We start from the raw sequence: 19,392 nt of genomic DNA on the forward strand, positions 1-19,392 counted from the left end.
AGAGACACATTCTGCTTAGAACTTTTGCTGGGTCCCTTTCTCAGCATTGAATCATCCTCTTCTGCCTCGTTTTATTTACATGTTTGAAGAGGTCTATAGCTCATGTCTTTCGGCACTATAAAAGTTAGGATCTCTGTCCAATTTTATTGCCTACTTATCTTTATTTTCAAGCTCTCCAGGGAAACCTTAAACCCTCAGACTCTATATCCAATGCAATACACCTGTCTTCAGCCAACTCTATTCTTTCTACTCTATTTCTTGTTTCTGTTTTTCTTCTCCACACCACTAGCTTCCTAATTGCATGGCTCTGTATTTCTCAATCATCCAAGAATTAAAATTGAGAGATATCAGTTGTATTGATAAACATGGAGTTTATCTGTAATCAGGCAGAAGTCCTACGTGCTACTGATAACACATAAAGAACATACATTGCCCCCTGCACCATAGGACAGTGTGGCTTCTCAGAGACCGTTACTTGACTGGTAGCCACAGCTCTTTACTTTATGTGGTATTCACCTCTGTCACTCTTGTTTCATATAAATTGCAATTGTCTGATTCCCACAATTACAAAAAAAAAAAAAAAATGGGCTTAAAATCTTTGAAGGCTATCGAGTCCCTTGGGGAAGGTCTCTAATTTAGGAAAATTTTCCACCATTAGCTCAGGTTGGTCTTCCTATGTTTTCTGGATAATGATGTAAGAACTCCACTCACAGAGAGATACTTTTTTTTTAAAAACAGCACTTCATGTTCCAGGCAATAGAAATTTAAGTTCAGAGAACTGAAGTGACCAGGCATGTCTACAGAGTTCAGTCCAGAATGGGTTCTCATGAGTCCTACATTGCCTCCACTGTCTTAGTCTCCTCACCCAGTTTTATGGAGAATGATATCTAGCTGTAGCATGGATGATTTGCCCTTCAAGGCTGTTGGTGCTTCAAGGGTCTGATATTTGATCAATGTTCAATATCATAAGATATACAGAGAAAGGTTGTGCTTCCTGGCCTTTCAGATGCAATGGAGAAAAACAGATCAGAAAGGGGAAGAAAGATAAGGTGTTCCCACTGTTAGCACTGCCGAAGAACCTGTAGACTGCTTACCTGTCAAAGGAAGGCCAGGGTCACAACTAGGCTTGGATGCCTACCAGGTAGTTAATAGTAGGCTCAGAATCTCTGAAGAAAGAACATTCTAAACTGCTTATTAGTCTCAGAGATGTGAAGATTTTCCTACTGTGGGAGTTGATGTTAGAAGGGGAAACCCAGGGGCCGGACTGTCTGCATGCCAGAGCCCTTGAGAGGTTTGGCCCTGAAGGTGTCCCAGGAGGGAAGGACATTTTGATACTCTGAGCTGAGGGAAAGCCTGTTCATACTACAATGCATTTGCATGTATATATTTATTTTTCAGTGTGGGACTTTGTGTTTGAATATTTTATTTTTATAATATTTTTATTGATTATTTGGAAATCCAAACAAGTCCTTCACTTGCTTAGTTAGAGTAACTCCTAGATATTTTATATTGCTTGTGGCTAATGTGAAGGGTGTGGAAATTCAACATCATGAATCCTGAGCACCCTAACTTCCTAGTCCTCCTAGGGTCTACTCCCCAAATCATGAGTCCTCCCTCCAAATAAAAGAAGGAGAAAAAGAAAATCAAACAAGTCCACCTCATGTTGCCAGTGTATTCACTAGCCTGTGGTCAGATTCTCGGTGGCCAGCCCCTTAAAGAAAACTGAATCTTTCCCCACCCTCACCCTCACCAGAAGCCATAAGTTATGGAGTGATACACTTGAGCATCCTTATCACAATGTTTAAGAGTTCTATTCTATGGCTGTTACTCTTTTTTGAGTGGGGAAAAGGGTTGTCACCAAAGTCTTCTACATCCGTCTTTTTCAACTGTGATTCTGTAGTCATAGCAAAAGCAATGGACACAATCATGGGCCATAGACACCATCACAGCCCTCAGTGGCAGCACAGGACAAGGACATCAACATGGCTTCGGTGGTAACTTGGGCCAAGGACATAATACTGGTCCTAGTTACTGTAGGACCATGAACATCCACACAAGCCTCCAGTTTCAATATGGTCTGTGGCAGCAGACCACGGATACCAAAGTGGCCTCCATGGGCAGCATGGACCATAGAGGTCTTTTTAGGATGTCCAGTCCAGAAAACAAGATAGTCTTTATCTTGAAATCCTGTTATTTCTTTTTTTTTAACTTTTAAATTTTATTTAAATAACCTCCAGTAACACAGCAGACCAAGCAACCATTTACTCACCCGCATTCACCTCACAGGGAGGTGTGCAGACTGCCTCTTAATGGAGGTGGCCTCGGCCCCGGCCAGCTGCTGGGGGAGCATCCACAGTGGAGCGGGGTTCTTGATAGTCTCATCCACTGATACAATAAGGCATGCAGCCTCAGAAGCCGCTGTGAGGGCGTTAATGCGCACCATGGCTGGCTCCCACACAAACATCTGGAAGTTGTCAGTGATGTCTTCGTTGTTGATGTCCACCCCATACCACATGCCTCTTTGTGCATGTCGAGCCCGCAGCTTGTTGAGGATGTTTGTGGCATCAAAGCCAGCGTTGTCACATAGCTGTCGTGGAATAATCTCCAGGGCCTTGGCATATGCCCCAATCAACAGCTGCTGTTTCCCTGGAATGGTCCTTGAGTAATCCCGCAGGTATTTGGAGAGCTCTATCTTGATGGCCCACACCAGCCACCACAGAATCATTGTTTATGGCCCTCCTCACAATCATGATGGCATCATGCAGGGACCTCTCTGTCTCCTCCATGAACTGCTCAGTGCCACCATGGAGGATGATGGTGCATGTCTTGGCCTTTGGGCAGCCAGTGAAGAAATTGTACCTCTCGCCTCCAATTTGAGTTTCTTCAAACACCTGACAGCTGCCCAGGATTTCTGGAACCAGAGCATTCACACTGGTCTGGATTGAGCCTCCACAGGCCATCATCATCCTCTTCAGACCCTCCTCAGGCACGCAGCCAGCACAGAGCATGTCCCTATCAGCAAAGTACTGTGTGGCCACATCCCCAATAGGCGGTTTGGACAAGATGACTTTGGCTCCAGACTGATGGATCTTCTCTAACTTGTCATGGAGAATACTCCACTCGGCGTCAACAATTGCCTGGTAATCCTCCACCGTGTGGACTCTGATTTCAGCATTGTCTTTCTCTGCTTTCAGCTCAAGTTCAACATTTAAGAGGGTGATCTTGGGGTTCTTATACTTCTTGGGCTGCATTTCAAACCCAGCGTAAGAGAAAGTCTTGAACGCAACACCAGCCACCAGCTGAGACTCCTCCAGGGCTCCGCCCTGCACCTTCTTGATGCCAACCATAAGCTGCAGCGGCTCGTCAAGCATCATCACAGCATCGACCACCATCTTGGCGAAGAAGGCCTTCTGCTGGGAGATCAGCTTGGAGCTCAGGGCTGGCATTGCATACTTCTCCAGGATCTTCCTCTGTTCTACTTCATCTTGCTTCTTCACAGTCACAGCAATCTCTCTGATTTTGTTAACAGCCAGCTGGGTGGCGGTGCGGAAAGCTCGGATGATGATCTGAGGATGTAAGCCTTCCTCCACGTAGGGGCTTCACCTGCTTCAGAAACTCCGCAGCCAGCAGGGTGACTGAGGTGGTGCCATCACCAACCTCAGCGTCTTGGGATTTGGCAATGTCCACTAAAGTCTTTGCTGCAGGACGGACAACGTCGAGGAGTTTCAGAATTGTGGCTCCGTCATTAGAAATTGTTGGTTTGCCTCGGCCATCCACGATAAGTTTGTCCATGCCACGGGGACCCAGGGTGGTTCTTACAGCCTCAGCAATCACCTGGCAGGCACTGATGTTACTCACAAGCTGAGGGATGCCTTGGGAGGTGTCAGTGCCCTCTTTCAGCAGGATGACTGGTGTGGGCATCATCTTGGAAGCGGCTTCAGGGACCCGCAACACGTCCGGTCTCCAATCCCGTTATTTCTAAGAATCAGGGTGATCATGTATCTGGGGGTGGGAGAGAGAGAGAGAGGGGAGAGAGAGAGAGAGAGAGAGAGAGAGAGAGAGAGAGAGAGAGAGAGAGAGAGAGAGAGAGAGAGAGAGAGAGAGAGATATGAGAGAGACAGAGAGAGACAGAGAGAGAGAGACGAGAGAGAGACAGAGAGAGACAGAGAGAGAGACAGAGAGAGACAGAGAGAGAGAGACAAGAGAGAGACAGAGAGAGAGAGACGAGAGAGAGGCAGAGAGAGACAGAGAGAGAGACAGAGAGAGACAGAGAGAGACAGAGAGAGAGAGACGAGAGAGAGACAGAGAGAGACAGAGAGAGACAGAGAGAGGCAGAGAGAGAGACGAGAGAGACAGAGAGAGAGATGAGAGAGAGACAGAGAGAGACACAGAGAGAGAGACAAGAGAGAGACAGAGAGAGACAGAGAGAGAGATGAGAGAGAGACAGAGAGAGACAGAGAGAGAGAGAGACAGAGAGAGAGAGAGAGAGAGCGAGCGAGAGAGAGAGAGCTGCTGCCTCTACCCTATTGGAGACACATTTGCCCATCTACCACACGTTCATCATGGCAGTTGCATCTCCAGTTCCACTTTTCTTCATTGCTTATCGACTGTTCCCCTGCTCCATCTTTCCCACCTCTCCATCTCATATTCATTTGTCATAGTGGCATTGGAAACTGCATTATATAGAAACTCACATTTTATAGATCTTTTGTCTAAATAGTTTTTTAATGTAAATATTAATTGCCATGCATCGTTGGTCTGGTTTAAGGTTTCTGACTTCTGAGATACCATAAAGACTAGACCATCACGGAGACATCTCAGATATCCTGCTGCTGTCCAGAATCAGGGTGGACATGTGGATAAGTGGGTTGACATCTGGTTGAGCAGGTCAGGCTCCTCCGCTCACTCGAGCAGCTCGCAGATGGAGTAGATGTTGTGGTGGACTGACACTAAGTGCTGGATATGTCCAGATGGCAGGTGGGTTGGTCAGCACACACATGTGGCCCTGTCTCATTTATCCCAGTTGGAATCAAACTACACAACCAAGGAAGGCCTTAACTTCTGATCCTCCTGCTTCTGTTTCTCACCTTCCATGATTACTGTTATGATGCTTGGCTTGGGTGCTGTTGGAGATCTGACGTAGATTTTCCTGTATGCTGTTTAAGTTCTCTACCAACTGAGCTATTTCCCCATCTTCTGCAGAAAAAATTAGAAAGTTGCAATTAGTTTTCAGATTCACAGGCCTTATATTGTTCCTACATAAGTAAAGATCATTTGGTATTTAGAATTGCACAAATAGAACTCTTCTAATTGGTATTAATTTGGTCCATGAATTTTGGCAAGATAACCAGATGATGAATTTGTTTCCCGCCCCCCCCCCCCATCATTATCTGCTTAGGTCAATACAATTGGTTGCTTCTGTTTCCTTTGCTTCAAATGCTGACACCACATCAGTCATATAGCTGTTGGTCATTTGTCCCTGTCTTCTTGAATTTGGGGATGTATGGACTTGTTTTGTTGTATCATTGTTGTTGTGTATTGTAATTATGTTGTTTCATGAGATCACCGAGGATGACTTAAAAATCTAAGATATACCTAATGTTTGAAAAGTCTCACAATGAAAGTTGGCAAGAAATAGAAGAGACAAGGTAGGGTAAAAAGGTATTTTGAAGATTATCTATCTAAATTTTTCCAAATGTGAAGGAAATATCTGTCATTAGGTTTTAGAGCCAAGATGAGTACAGATAAATTCATGTGCAGGAGAACAACAGCCAGATGCAAATCAAGAATAAATCTGGTGAAGCAAAAAAAAAAAAACCTTGAGAACAAAGCTAGGAATGATGGCTGATGGCTCTAATGATGGCTGGATCACTGTCCTTTCCCTGCCCCACAAGGCTCGGAGGACACTGGAGCCAGGGGATGGGGAAATGTTGGGCAAAAAAAAGTCTTCTAAATATGACATTGCTACTGGGCTATGAACACTCTGCAGCCATGATTGTCTGTACCAGATCTGCATGCATCAACATCTTGCCATGGATAGGGGCAATGTTCACAAAGCCACAGCTCTTTTTGAAGGACTCTTGGTAGTTAACAGTTTGGGGAGAAGTGGTGCCATTTTCCTCTATGGGGTAGCCACCGATTAGTGGCCCTTGTGCTAGTAAATAAACTTCGATCTGCATTCAATGGAAACTCTAATTAAATTTAGTAAGTTAAACATGAAAATAAAACAACACCAAAATAAAACAAACAATAACAAACAAAACACCCCCCAAACCTAAACAAACCAAAACAATGAGTAGTGAGGCAACATTGGGAAGAAGGATTTCAGTGAGAGAAAGTGTAATATGACAGAGGGGAATAGGGAATAAAAATAAGTAAAATTCATTATATAAATGTATGGCCCTGGCAAGCAATAAACATATTTTAAAAAGAGAATAGTGTCTTATTTCTCTTTAGAAAAATACATTCTTAGGAATGGAACATGAACACAAACCCCAGTAACTGACCTCATCATCTCACCCTCTCACCCCACTTGACCCCCTCAAGCCATTTCCCTTTCCAATCTCTTACAAACTCATCAACATCAATGGCTGGCACATAACTAAACCCAGTGGTTAATATCACAGGCTTACTTGCTTAAACTCTAATCATAGTTTGATGCTGGTTAATAGTCATGGCGCCTTAAAATTCTTTTCTTGACTTTTATGGTTATTCTTTAAGGTTTAAAATAGCCCTTCCTAATGCCTTTTTAAATATGGCTTTTCAATGGTGGAAATTCCTTGCACCCGTCCTCATGTCCTCTTTATCTCTCAAGCTATACAGCATTCCTACTATTTAGAATTTGTTTTATTAAATTGGAGAATATATTCAATGAACTGAATTTTCTGCTTTAGTATCAAGCCAAATTTCTGGTATTAATGTGTATGCAATGATCTGGTCCTTTATTCATCTGATATTCTTCCTTTTGAAGTTTTCTCGTCAAAGGACACACATTTAGTGGTTTTCTACTACTGTATTCAATCAGCCTCTGTGGTGAAAAGAGCAGATAGCAAGGAGCTCTGTAGTCTGTTCTCAAAGGCTATGAGGAAGCTTTCTATTCAGTTTTTGGTTTGTTAAAAATCTTCATAAAAATATTCAGCGACTACTTTATCACTGCACCCACTTCTCCTCGATGTTTCGTGGGATGTGGCCTCTTGTTCTGATAGTGATGACATCCCAGATCCTACTAAGAAATCAAGGACTTAGAAGAACCAGGCTGGGTGGTCTTAGTACCTACAGATCTATGTTACGAGTGCATATTATTTAGAATTCCTTTTAGTTTCAACTTTTGGAACTATAAGACTTTTCACAAAAAAATCTTGATTTCCCAGTTCCTACATATCTCTTGAGCAGGAAAAAAAAAAGGCCCAGTGCTATGTGAGAGTAAGTAAGTAATAAAAACAAATGTGGTAGAAGCCTGGCATAGTGGTGCACATTTATGAGGGAGGAGGACCATGAGTTTGTGATAATCTATCCTGGGCTATATAATGAATTCATGGACAGCTTGAACTACATAGTGTGACCTTCCTTACACACACCTGCCACATGTGATGGCGCCAGGAGTCAGAGAATTTATTTAGGTTTATAAGCTATGGTAAGAATAAATTATTTATTTAATATATGCTAGCAGTTTTTCACATCCCAAAAATGTCTACTGACCTTATTTAATATTTAGCGTGAGAACACCATGGCATACAATTAAACGTAGTGGGCATGTTTTGCCCAGCATCTCAAAGCCAAATGATTAAGGTCAGGCTGCTTACACAAATATGAAGGCCATTGAAAATGGAATTTCTTTTCTGGCCCACTGGGTACTTTCTTAGATTTCTGAATGGACACAGAACCACAATTGGAGAGAGCTTTACCTATTTTCCCACCAAATTTCCCATTTGGAAACAGCTTATCTATAAAAGCCTTGTCTTCTTCACATCCAATGCTGAACTTCTTGAACCCCACCTTAATAAGAGGCAGCCTAGTACACAAATAAATAAGGTTTGCTTTAATTAATTTAAATTTGGCCATGATGATTTGTCTTTTTCCTCCCACATTTGGGATTAATGGGCATGTGGCTTTTAAGATTTCAAGACTTTGGAGTTGTTTATTTGTACAGCACAACCTTGCATATACCCTGCCTGATACACTGACCTCTCATAAAGTAAGCTTTGGGAGGATTCTTGACATGTAGAGAAACCAAGAATTAAGAGCAATGGAAGAAGAGTTGTGTCCTGAGAATTCAGTTGTGGAACTAATGGTGGAACCTAGGTGAGACCTTTAAATATTTTTGCAGTTTCTCCCTTTCCAACTTTATTCTCCTTATTCTTAAATGAACAATCCACACCTACTGCCTTCCTCACCATCTCTCAGATGTGCCACCATGTTATCATCTTCTATACAATGAAATCTCTCCAACATTTCAAATGTGCTGCTCATTTCCATCACCTTTGAATCTCTCTCTCTTTTTTAGTGGGGAGGGCCTATGTTTCATCTGCCTTTAGAATGACCTCAGTTCATTAGTTCAGGATGTATCTCCCAATTTCTCACTAGGATCACTTAGTTTATTCTACTAAACACTGATCAATTTATAATCCCCAGGTTTGAGGACATAGATAAGCTTATTGAAGATACAATTACCAATCTATTGAGTATGGCAAGAATTCCAAAATCTGGATTCCTGCAGCACATAGCCTGAGAATGAACATGTATTTGGTCAAGACGGTGGGCAGAAGCAACTGTCTGACTTCCAGATCAGGGATGCTGGTATTCAATGTTACCCTTTGCTAGTTTATAGAGTATCATCCACAGATATATAGAAAGAGAGTAGCCTGATGACGTCTTAGGTGTCTCAATTAAATGTTTCACAACGTGACATTTCTATGAGTGAATATGGTCTCTTAACTTCCTCAAACCTCTCTTCATATCTCTGTTCCTCAGGCTGTAGATGAAAGGATTCAGCATAGGAGTCACTACCGTGTACATAACAGTAGCTACCCGGTCCTTCACCACTGAGTACATGGACAGGGGCCTGAAGTAGACATAGATGACACTCCCATAGAACAGGGCCACTACAGTGAGGTGAGAGCCACAGGTAGAGAAGGCTTTCCACTTTCCCGCTGCGGAGGGGATCCTGAGCACAGTGACAATGATTCTCAGGTAGGAGAAGAGGATGCACAGGAAGGGAGTCACAATGACAGCCAGGGTCTCTGTCATGACCACAATCTGGCTCGAGGATGTGTCAGAGCAGGACAGCTTCAGCACAGGTTGGGTGTCACAGAAAAAGTGCTTAATGACATGGGAGGCACAGAATGAGAGGCGGGACATGAGGAGGATACGGAACAGGGCATGTAGATGGGAGATGGTGCAGGAACCCAGCAGCATGAGGAGGCAGCGCCGTGGCCTCATCACCACATCATAATGTAAAGGGTGGCAGATGGCCACCAGTCGGTCAATGGCCATGGAGGCCAGCAGGTAGCTGTCAGTGTTTGCTAAAGCTATGAAGAAGTACATCTGAATGAGGCATCCCACGTAGGAGATAGTCTTTGTCTCTGAGAGGAAGTTCACTAGCATCTTGGGCACAATGACTGTTGTGAAGCAGATGTCCATGAATGACAAGTTGCTGAGGAAGAAGTACATGGGGGTGTGGAGCCTGCTGTCAGAGCGGATGGCCAGGATGATGAGCACATTCCCCACCACGGTGACCATGTACATGATGAAGAAGATGACAAAAAGGGGTTTCTGCATCCAGGGACTGGAAGAGAGACCCAGCAGGACGAAGTCTGAGGTGCTGCTGCTGCGGTTGTTCATCTTCTTATCTCAGGATATGTTTTGGAAGATTTTGAGAGTGATATGATCGACCAATTGATCAAAAACAATGTCTCTGCTACCCTCTGGCCTGCAATGAAATCCCACTGCAATGAGAATATGTTTTGTTAATGAAATCAAACAAAAAAAATAAAACAACAGTAACATCAAACAAGCAGTAAGTTGAAAAATTCTAAACTGCCTCTTAAAGGATGAAAGTTCTTTCATTGTGAGACGCTTCTGTTGCTTAGAATGTTGGACTTCTTCTAATTGCCCCATCTGAATATGTATGTATGTATGTATGTATGTTTGCATGTATGTATGTATCTATCATCTATGTGTGTGAATATTTATTCAGAAATCATATATATGAATCTCTCTCTCTCTCTCTCTCTCTCTCTCTCTCTCTCTCTCTCTGTGTGTGTGTGTGTGTGTGTATTTCTTGACCAATTCCTTAGCCTCCATTTCTTTTTTTCTTAGCTTCCATTTTATACTGGTTTTAGGGACTGAGGTGCTGATCTCTTTGAGTCAGGATGCTCTCCTTCAAGCCTTCTGTCTCCATGAGATCCTCTCAATAAAGCTCTTCTCTGCAGAATTCTGGAGTGGTGGTGGTGATGATAGTATAATAGTGCACGTCTAAATTAGTTAATGGTACTTATTAGACACACACGAGATAAGAACCCATAGTGCTTCAGAGAAAATCTGACTAACGTTTAGTGCATTCATTGAAATACTAAAGTATGGATTATTTTTTATTGGGAACTTTGGAGCCAGTTATCCCCCTCAATATAGAAATATTATCACAGGAATGACCTGCACGACTGAAATTAACCACTTAAATTTGTTTCTTTTTTTATTTTTAGCAAACTCATGCTTTCATGTGAGCATTTAAATATTACAATAATATAAAATTTAGAATCTTAAGGCCCCTTTCTACCAATATCGCATATGTGTAAAGGCAAGAATGCCCCATTATCACTACTAATCTACTTTGCTCAAGTGGTATGTTAAGCTGATGACAACTGAAAACCGCAGAAATAGGATGCATGATAGGTGTCCAACAATGGATGATTAGATGAAAGAAAGCTGTGTATGTACATATTGGATCTACAGAAAAACAATATCATATCATTTGCAGGAAACTGAGTAGAACTGGAGATAAGCCAGGAACAGAATGCCAGGTATTGCATGTCTTCTTCATCTATGAGCTCAGGGAAAAAAGAAGGCATAAAATAGATGAAGGCTACAAGGGAACTAGAAGAGCGATAGATAAACGAAAGGGCAAAGGGTTGGATGATGGCCAAATTAGACCCTGTGCATACATGAAGATGTCACAGTGAAACTCATCATTTTATACAATCAATACACTCTAGTGAAACACTAAGGAAAAGGGACACAACATAAGCAAAGATGCAACTGTCATTTTTTAAAAAAGCAACTTGAGTGTGTATTAAGGAAATGAAGATAGTCACCTAAAAGCCATGTAAAGATTTGGAAGGTTTCAACAATCTGTCTAGCCATTAGATAAATATGAAGAGGTTCATATTGTTTCTATTTTTTGAGATGGGGTTCAGGTGTGCACCCAAGATTGACCTCGGGGCCACTCATCCTAGGCTGCCCAGGAAGTTATCATCTTGCTGCCTCCACTCTTCAAGCCCTGAGATTACAGGTGTGTGCTATTAGACATGGCAAGAAAATATTTATGCTCTGCTCATATTAGAAAGCTCATAACAGAGAAAAGTGTTTAATTTGAAAATGACCAGAAAATATGAAAGACGGTTGAAAATAATCCTCAGGGACTGTAAAGGACAATCTCAATGAAATAAAATTTAAAAACCGATATGAATGTGAGACAAAGACCAATTCATGAAAATAATAAGAGAAATAATACTTTGTATAGTGAATGCATGCTGATAAAAATTAAAAGAACATTTTAAAATATATTCTTACTACTCAAGATTATGTTGTCCCTGACAAAATCAGATGGCTAGTGCCCACAAAACTAATTACTATTTAACCTATTCCACACACTGTAGTTGTATGTACGTTAAATGCCTTTTAAATCATATTTCCCATTTGATTACACAATGCTTACATGTGCAGGGGCATTGCTACATGAGCTTCACATATGTTGATTCATTCCATCTTCACAGTACCTGGAGCATTTCCCTTACCTGCTGCAGCATCTTCACTGTTTTGTTCACATGGCCTCTTCTTTCTTCACTTCCTGGAAGAGAACATTCAGTGGGCCACTCATGCTAGGATGCAGATTGCACTCTTTAGGAGCTCAGGGCAGTGCCTAGGATTGCATTTTATAGAGGAAGTACTTCAAATATTTGAGCCAACGAACAAAAGGGACACACACACACACACACACACACACACACACACACACACACACACACACACACACATATGCCCAGATGCACACACACCTATTGGTAAAAACAGAAAAGGAAGACAAAGTAAAAGGAGAAAGATGAGGAGGCAGAGGCAACAACAGGATCCAGCACGGGGACATGGGGAGATCATTTGAACACATTGAAACTAACGTCCTGTTTTCAAAGATACTCTCCCCCTCGAACCTGCCTACCTATGTAGGTGACAGAGGAGATTTAAAGGTTTAAAGGTTTAAAACAGGCCCCATGGCCAGCCAAGTGGCAAAGACCAACCTCTCAGTCTCAGAAGAAGAACTCCTGAAATGTTAATCTGGATTCAGATATGTGCTTTTCCCACCTACACTGGGGACTGGTAGTAGAAAAAGAGACCCAGGGGCCTGTCCTGTTTCATGCCAGAACCCCAGAAGAATTGCCCCTGGGATCTTCCCAGGAGGGAGAGCATCACTGTGAGGAACATGAACTCCAGAGTGCAGCCTCTTACACCGAGGAAATTAATTAGTACCATGCAGAAGCAAGGTGGAGGTGATCTTGTGCACACTCATGCACTCTGAAGGCTTGCATGTGGTGTGTGTGTGTGTGTGTGTGTGTGTGTGTGTGTGTGTGCGTGTGTGTGTGCAAGTACTTAGGTTTTTGTGAGGCTCTGTGTCTGATTGTAGAACTTCATTCAGCTACACATGTCACTGATGTTATAATGAGGGAATAAAGTACAGTTTCTGGTGTCTAGGTTCTTACCTTGGATCTGTCTTACAAGCCGCATAGTATTTCTTGTACCTTAACCTTTCTGGATTCAAACTTGTTTTGTTTACTTAAAACATTTTACATATATTTATATTATTACACATATATAAAATGAACTATATATAGCAAGAAGAACTGCAAAGCAATCAGGAATTATATTAATGTTACATTCAGAGTGTTTTGGCTATGTGTATTTGGCAACCTTGAAGAAAACATATTTCCTGTCTTGGTGAGTCTAAGATTATGAATGTAAATCAATATCTATCATATCTCATCATTATAAACTTAAAACATCTATATAGACCTAAAAAATCTTTATCACTAAACAACTAAGCTTAGTTGTAAAATTAAGCTATCTGGTCTTCAACACCATCATAGACTTGAGAAGAAATAAAATTAGCTACCTAAATAAACCAGAAGGGCACAGCAGCTTCCAAAGTGAAAAAAATGACAGAGACAGTTTGCTGCCTGAATAGTCACCCAAAACTCTCTATAATGTTGGAGCATCATCTTCAGCCTTCTGGCCCATTATATCGGACAGACATAGTTGTGAGGCAGGAACTATTGAGAACTTACCCTGTCTTGGCAGAGTTTGTCTCTTAACTCTGGATGCATCCAAGCTTACCTATTTTTAGGCAGACTTTTGTCCACGTCAGAAATGATGACATTTTGTCCAGTGGCTTGTTTGCCACATTTAAAGCCATCTTTGTAAGGAGGTTCATTGATGCTCATCGTGTTCTTTGAGGTAGACTGGTTGTGGCCAGGAGTTAGCCTGTCTTATTGCTGAAGAATCCTTAAAACAATAAAAGTATCATTAAATGCCATATTCTGTATGACTCTGAGGTTTTTGATGACCTTATTTAACTATTTTACCTTATCTATCTATAGAATCATACCTATTTGTTATACCTAGGATGTATATTCTCATGATGAAAGTAGACTAGTAATTGACATGGCCATGATTTGATCAACTACCAATTAACTTGTATAACTTACTATCCTAAATAGCGTGCAATAGCACTTTCAAGGTAGTGGATGTAAACCTTATATTCTACTTGAGTTGTATGGGCACAACACATCATATTAGAGTAGAAAAATATATAATGTGTGTGAAGAATAATCTTAAATTTGAATTCTATACCAATGTATCACAATCAAACTTATTTTGCATTAATAAACAAAATTCTGTACCAATGAATTAAAAATAACCTTATGATCAACAATTAAGACTCAATAGTCTACTTTTTATCCTATCAACCCTTTATATTTCTATATTCTTTCTTTTCAATCACTATCTCCAAACCTAAGAAAGAAAGATAAAAGAAAAGAGAGACATCCATGAGTCAAACCTTGTTTTTCCCTGAATATGACAAATAATAACTTGTAACCAACTCCCAGTGAAAAATAAATATCTGTAGGACAAGAAAGCAACCAAAAACCTACCCAACCCCCTTACCACAAATGGGGCATCATTCTCTTATGGTTTCTTCTGGCTGATTTAGGATGAATAATACCTTTGTAGGTGCCCAAATAAAATTGGTGAAAATGGTTAAACAAACTAGGAATAACATTTGTGGTCAAGTTTCTTCTTTCTTTCTTTCTTTCATTTTTATTTATTATTATGTATACCAAGCTCTGCCTGCTTGTACACCTGCATGCCAGAAGAGGGCATCAGATCACTTTATAGATAGTTGTGAGCCACCATGTGTTTGCTGGGAATTGAACTCAGGACCTCTGGAGGAGCAGTCAGTGATCTTAACCTCTGAGCCATCTCTCCAGCCCTGTGGTCCAGTTTCTAAATGTTGAGAAATTTCAGGGCTGAAATCAATAAATTAAAAACAAAGAAAACAATTCAAAAATTAATGAAACCATTAGCTGATTCTTTGAGAAAATCAACAAGATAGACAAACCCTTAGCCAAACTAACTAAAAGACAAAAGAAGAATTTCCAAATCAACAAAATCAGAAATGAAAAGGGACACATAGCAACAAATACTGAGGAAATCCAAAGAAACATTAGATCTTACTTCAAAAGCTTATATGCCACAAAAAATGTGAAAATATAAATGATATAGACAAATTTCCTGGGTAAATTCCATTTACCAAAGTTGAATCAAGATCAGGCAAATGAATTAAATAGTCCTTTATCTCCTAAGAAAATAGAAGTACTCATCAAAATTCTCCTAAGCAAAAAAAAAAAAAAAAAAAAAAAAAACACAAGGCCAGATGGATTCAGCACAGTATTCTACCAGACCTCCAAAGAAAAACTAATACCAATACGTCTCAAACTATTCCACAAAGTAAAAACAGAAGGATCAGTACCAAACTCATTCTATGAAGCCACAGTCACCTTAAGACCTAAGCCACACAAAGACCCAACAAAGAGAATTTCAGAACAATTTCTCTTATGAATATTAATGCAAAAATACTCAATAAAATACTGGCAAATCAAATCCAAGAACACATCAAAATATCTCATCCACTGTGATGAAGTAGGGGTCATTCAATATATAGAAATCCATCAATGTAATCAACCATATAAACAAACTGAAAGAAAAAAACCACATGATGCTGAAAAAGCATTTGACTAACCCAATACCTTTTCATTTTAAAAGTCTTAGAGAGGTCAGGGATATAAAGCACATGACTAAGCATAGTAAAGGCAATATGCAGCAAGCCTATAGACAACATAAAACTAAATAGAGAAAAATTTGAAATCAAGGACAAAACCAGGCTGTCCAGTCTCTCTGTATTGCTTGAATATAGCAATTGAAGCCATAGCTATAGAACAAGAAAACTAAAGATCAAAGGGATACAAATAGAAAAGGAAGACATTAAAGTTTCACTGTTTGCAGATGATATGATAGTGTACATTAATGACCACAGATATTCTACCAAGGGACTCCTAAAGCGGAAGAACACCTTCAGCAAAGTGGCCGGATACAAAAGCAACTCGAAAAAGTCAGTAGCTCTCATGTACACTAATGACAAATGGGCTGAGAAAGAAATTGTGGAAGCCACACCCTTCATAATAGCTACAGATAATATAAAGTATCTTGGTGTAACTCTAACCAAGCAAGTGAAAGATTTACATGAAAAAATTTTAAGTCTCTGAAAAAGGAAATTGAAGAAGATATCAGAAAATGTAAATATCTTCCATGCTCATGGATTGGGAGGATCAACATAGTAAAAATGGCCATCTTAGCAAAAGCAATCTACAGATTCAATGAAATACCTATCAAAATACCTACACAATTTTTTCAGACCTGGAAAGATCAATACTCAACTTCATATGGAAAAACAAAAAACCCAGAATGGCTAACACTGTCAAGAGAACAAAGCGACAGCCTACAGACTGGGAAAAGATCTTCACCAACCCTACATCTGACAAAGGTCTAATATCCAAAATATATCAAGAACTCAAGAAGCTAAACACCACTAAACCAAATAACCCAATTGAGAAATGGGGCTTGGAACTAAACAGAGAATTCTCCACAGAGGAATATCAAATGGCTGAGAAACACTTAAAGAAATGCTCAACCTCCTTAGTCATCAAGGAAATGCAAATCAAAACAACTCTGAGATTCCATCTTACACCCATCAGAATGGCTAAGATCAAAAACTCAAGTGACACCACATGCTGGCGAGGATGTGGGGACAGAGGAACACTCCCTCATTGCTGGTGGGAATGCAAACTAGTACAGCCACTTTGGAAATCTATCTGGTGCTATCTCAGAAAAATGGGAATAAGGCTTCCTCAAGACCCAGCTATTCCACTCCTTGGAATATACCCAGAAGATGCTCCAGCACACAACAAGAAAATTTGCTCAACCATGTTCATAGCAGCCTTATTCATAATAGCCAGAACATGGAAACAGCCTAAGTTTCCCTCAGTAGAAGAATGGATAAAGAAACTGTGGTACATTTATACTATGGAATACTACTCAGCTATTAAAAACAAGGAATTCCCAAAATTTGTGGACAAATGGATTGAAATAGAAATTATCATGAATGAGCTAACCCAGAAGCAGAGAGACTCAAATGGTATATACTCACTTATAACTGGACACTAGCCCAAGGGGCAGGTTCCATGAAAGTCTTCACCTATCAGGAAAGTGGGATAGAGGTGAGGACATCCTATTGAGACTCTAGGTGAGAAAAATATAGGGGATAGGGAAGTAGGTGGATCCAGAGGGTCCTAGAAACCTACAAGAGGAACATTATGATGGGTGGATGTGAGCCCAGGGGTTCTGATTGATCTAAGGCACCAACCAAGGACAAAATGTGCACTTGTCATCAAACCCCTACCCAGATCTAACCAAGGGACAGAACATTCTCCACAGTTAAGTGGAGACTGGGGACTGACTTTCACACGATCTCTGGTGCCCCATATTTGGCCACGTCCCTTTGTTGGGGAGGCCCAATGGCACTCGGAGGAAGGATAGCGGACTACCAAGAAGAGACTTGATACCCTAGCACCATATTCAGGGGGAGGAGGTTCCCCTCAGTCACAGTCATAGGGAAGGGGGATTGGGGTGAAAGTGGGATGGAGGGAGGAATGGGAGGATGCATGGGATGGGATAGAAAATGAGATGTAATATGAATTATTTTATTTTTCAATAAAAATGTGTTAAAAATATGGTACAGAGATAAACAGAATTCTCAACAGAAGAATACTGAATGGCTGAAAGACACTTAAAGATATGCTCAGTGTCCCCAGTCCTCATGGAAATGCAAATCAAAACAACTCTGAGATTCTAACTTACACCTATCCAAATGGCAAAGATCAAAAGTTCAAGTGACAGCCCATGTTGGTGAGGATGTGGAGAAAGAGGAAGACTCCTCCATTGCCTGTGGGAGTGCAAACTTGTACATTCACTTTGTAAATCAATCTGGCACTCTCTCAGATAATTGAGAATAGTTCTACCTCAAGACCCAGCTATACCACTCCTGGCCATATACCAGAAAGATGTTCCACCATACAACAAGGATACTTGCTCAACTATGTTCATAACTGCTTTATTTGTAATAGCCAGAATCTGGAAACAACCTAAATATCCTACAACTGAAGAATAGATAAAGAAACTGTGGTACATTTACACAGTGGAATATTATTCAACTATTAAAAACAAGGAAATCTTGAAATTTGTAGGGAAATGGATGGAGCTAGAAATGATCAACGAAACTGTGGGAAACTGCAGCTGTGCTGGTACTGACCATTACTTGTTTTTCTCTGCAGTTGAAACATTGTGCGCCACTGGTTGTCTTCATTCTCCTTGTTTTGAGTCTCATAATTTGGCTCTTGGTTTGCTCCCTCTTGGGGACTTCTCACAGTGCTGTTCCATTGCTGGTTCCTCCCCCATACAAGCAGTTCTGTTAATCTCAATAAACGGCATTCTCTTAGCACGAATGACCCATTGTTGTGTCGTCTTTTCAATCCGCACACCCTCGCCGTAGTTTAGAATAGCAGCGTGGGAGCTGCACTAAGTGAGGTAACCCATACCCAGAAAGACACACACAGTATATACTCACTTATAAGTGGATATTAGTCCAAAATAGATCTCCTCTGAGAGACTCCACCCAGTGGGGGATCAGGACAGATAGTGGGACTCAAAGCGGGACCCTGGGCGGAGCACTGAGAGTTGTAGGGAAAAGAAGAGGAATGGAAGTTCTGGGAGGGATCAGGAGCATCTCAAGGAGACCATGAAGGCCTGTGGATCTGGACCCAGAGGGACGGTACAAACTAATGTACCAACCAAAGACAATGTATGCAGAGATCCAAGTCCCCCTGTGTTCAGATATAACTGATAGACTGCTGGTTCTCCGTGTGTGTATGTGTGTGGGGAGGGGGAGGAGGGGCTGCTGCTGAACCTCTGACATGCACTCTGGTGCCCACAATTTGGTCACTGTCCCTTTGCAAGAAGGCCAGGGAGGCACACAGAGGAAGGGGAGGCAGGCTATTCTGATGAGACCTAATAGGCTGTTGTTAGAAAGCTAGGGTAGGAAAGCCTCACATCAAAGGACTAGGGGAGAAGGATAGGCAGAAGAGGGAGAGAGAGTGGGAAAGTTAAAGAGTGAGTGGGTAACAATTGGGGTGTAATGTGGATACATTTTAATAAATAAAAAATATATAAAAATTTTGTGTTCTCTCACCCAGGTTAACCCCAAACTCATGATCCACCGTCCCCAATTCTGGGAATATTGGCATGTGTTACCACAAATGTCTTACTGCTGAGTTTTAAAAGGTTTTTCCATATATTTTATAGCAGTATTTATGCAGATTTGTATTTTAATCAGTCTAATTAGTCTATAGCTTATCTTCTCCTTCTCTTGACAGAAATACTGAACAGATGACTTTTTTCGTGTACTATGTGTTCCAAGGTCTCTAATTCTCTGAACAATGTCTGGCTCTTGGCCTC

The 19,392-nt window shown here is 41.0% G+C and overlaps 2 protein-coding genes across 2 annotated transcripts; both read right to left on the reverse strand.

Annotated features, from left to right (window-relative positions):
- Positions 1–2,244: 2,244 nt before the first annotated feature.
- LOC127207232 (T-complex protein 1 subunit eta-like) lies at positions 2,245–3,959 on the reverse strand. Its single transcript, XM_051166604.1, is given in 4 exon segments — positions 2,245–2,362; positions 2,365–2,699; positions 2,701–3,596; positions 3,598–3,959. Coding segments are annotated over 4 exon segments (1,614 nt in total). The 5' UTR covers positions 3,925–3,959; the 3' UTR covers positions 2,245–2,306.
- Positions 3,960–8,910: 4,951 nt separating this feature from the next.
- Positions 8,911–9,840, reverse strand: LOC127207341 (olfactory receptor 1L4-like). Its single transcript, XM_051166739.1, has one exon. It carries the CDS (start codon positions 9,838–9,840, stop codon positions 8,911–8,913), a length of 930 nt encoding a protein of 309 aa, XP_051022696.1.
- Between the last annotated feature and the right edge of the window lie 9,552 nt (positions 9,841–19,392).

Source organism: Acomys russatus, chromosome 24 (assembly GCF_903995435.1).
Source record: "Acomys russatus chromosome 24, mAcoRus1.1, whole genome shotgun sequence".
NCBI lineage: Eukaryota > Metazoa > Chordata > Mammalia > Rodentia > Muridae > Acomys > Acomys russatus.

Excerpts from the sequence above, each read along its gene's own strand:
- LOC127207341 (XM_051166739.1), bottom strand. The coding sequence starts at position 9,840 with ATGAACAACCGCAGCAGCAGCACCTCAGACTTCGTCCTGCTGGGTCTC.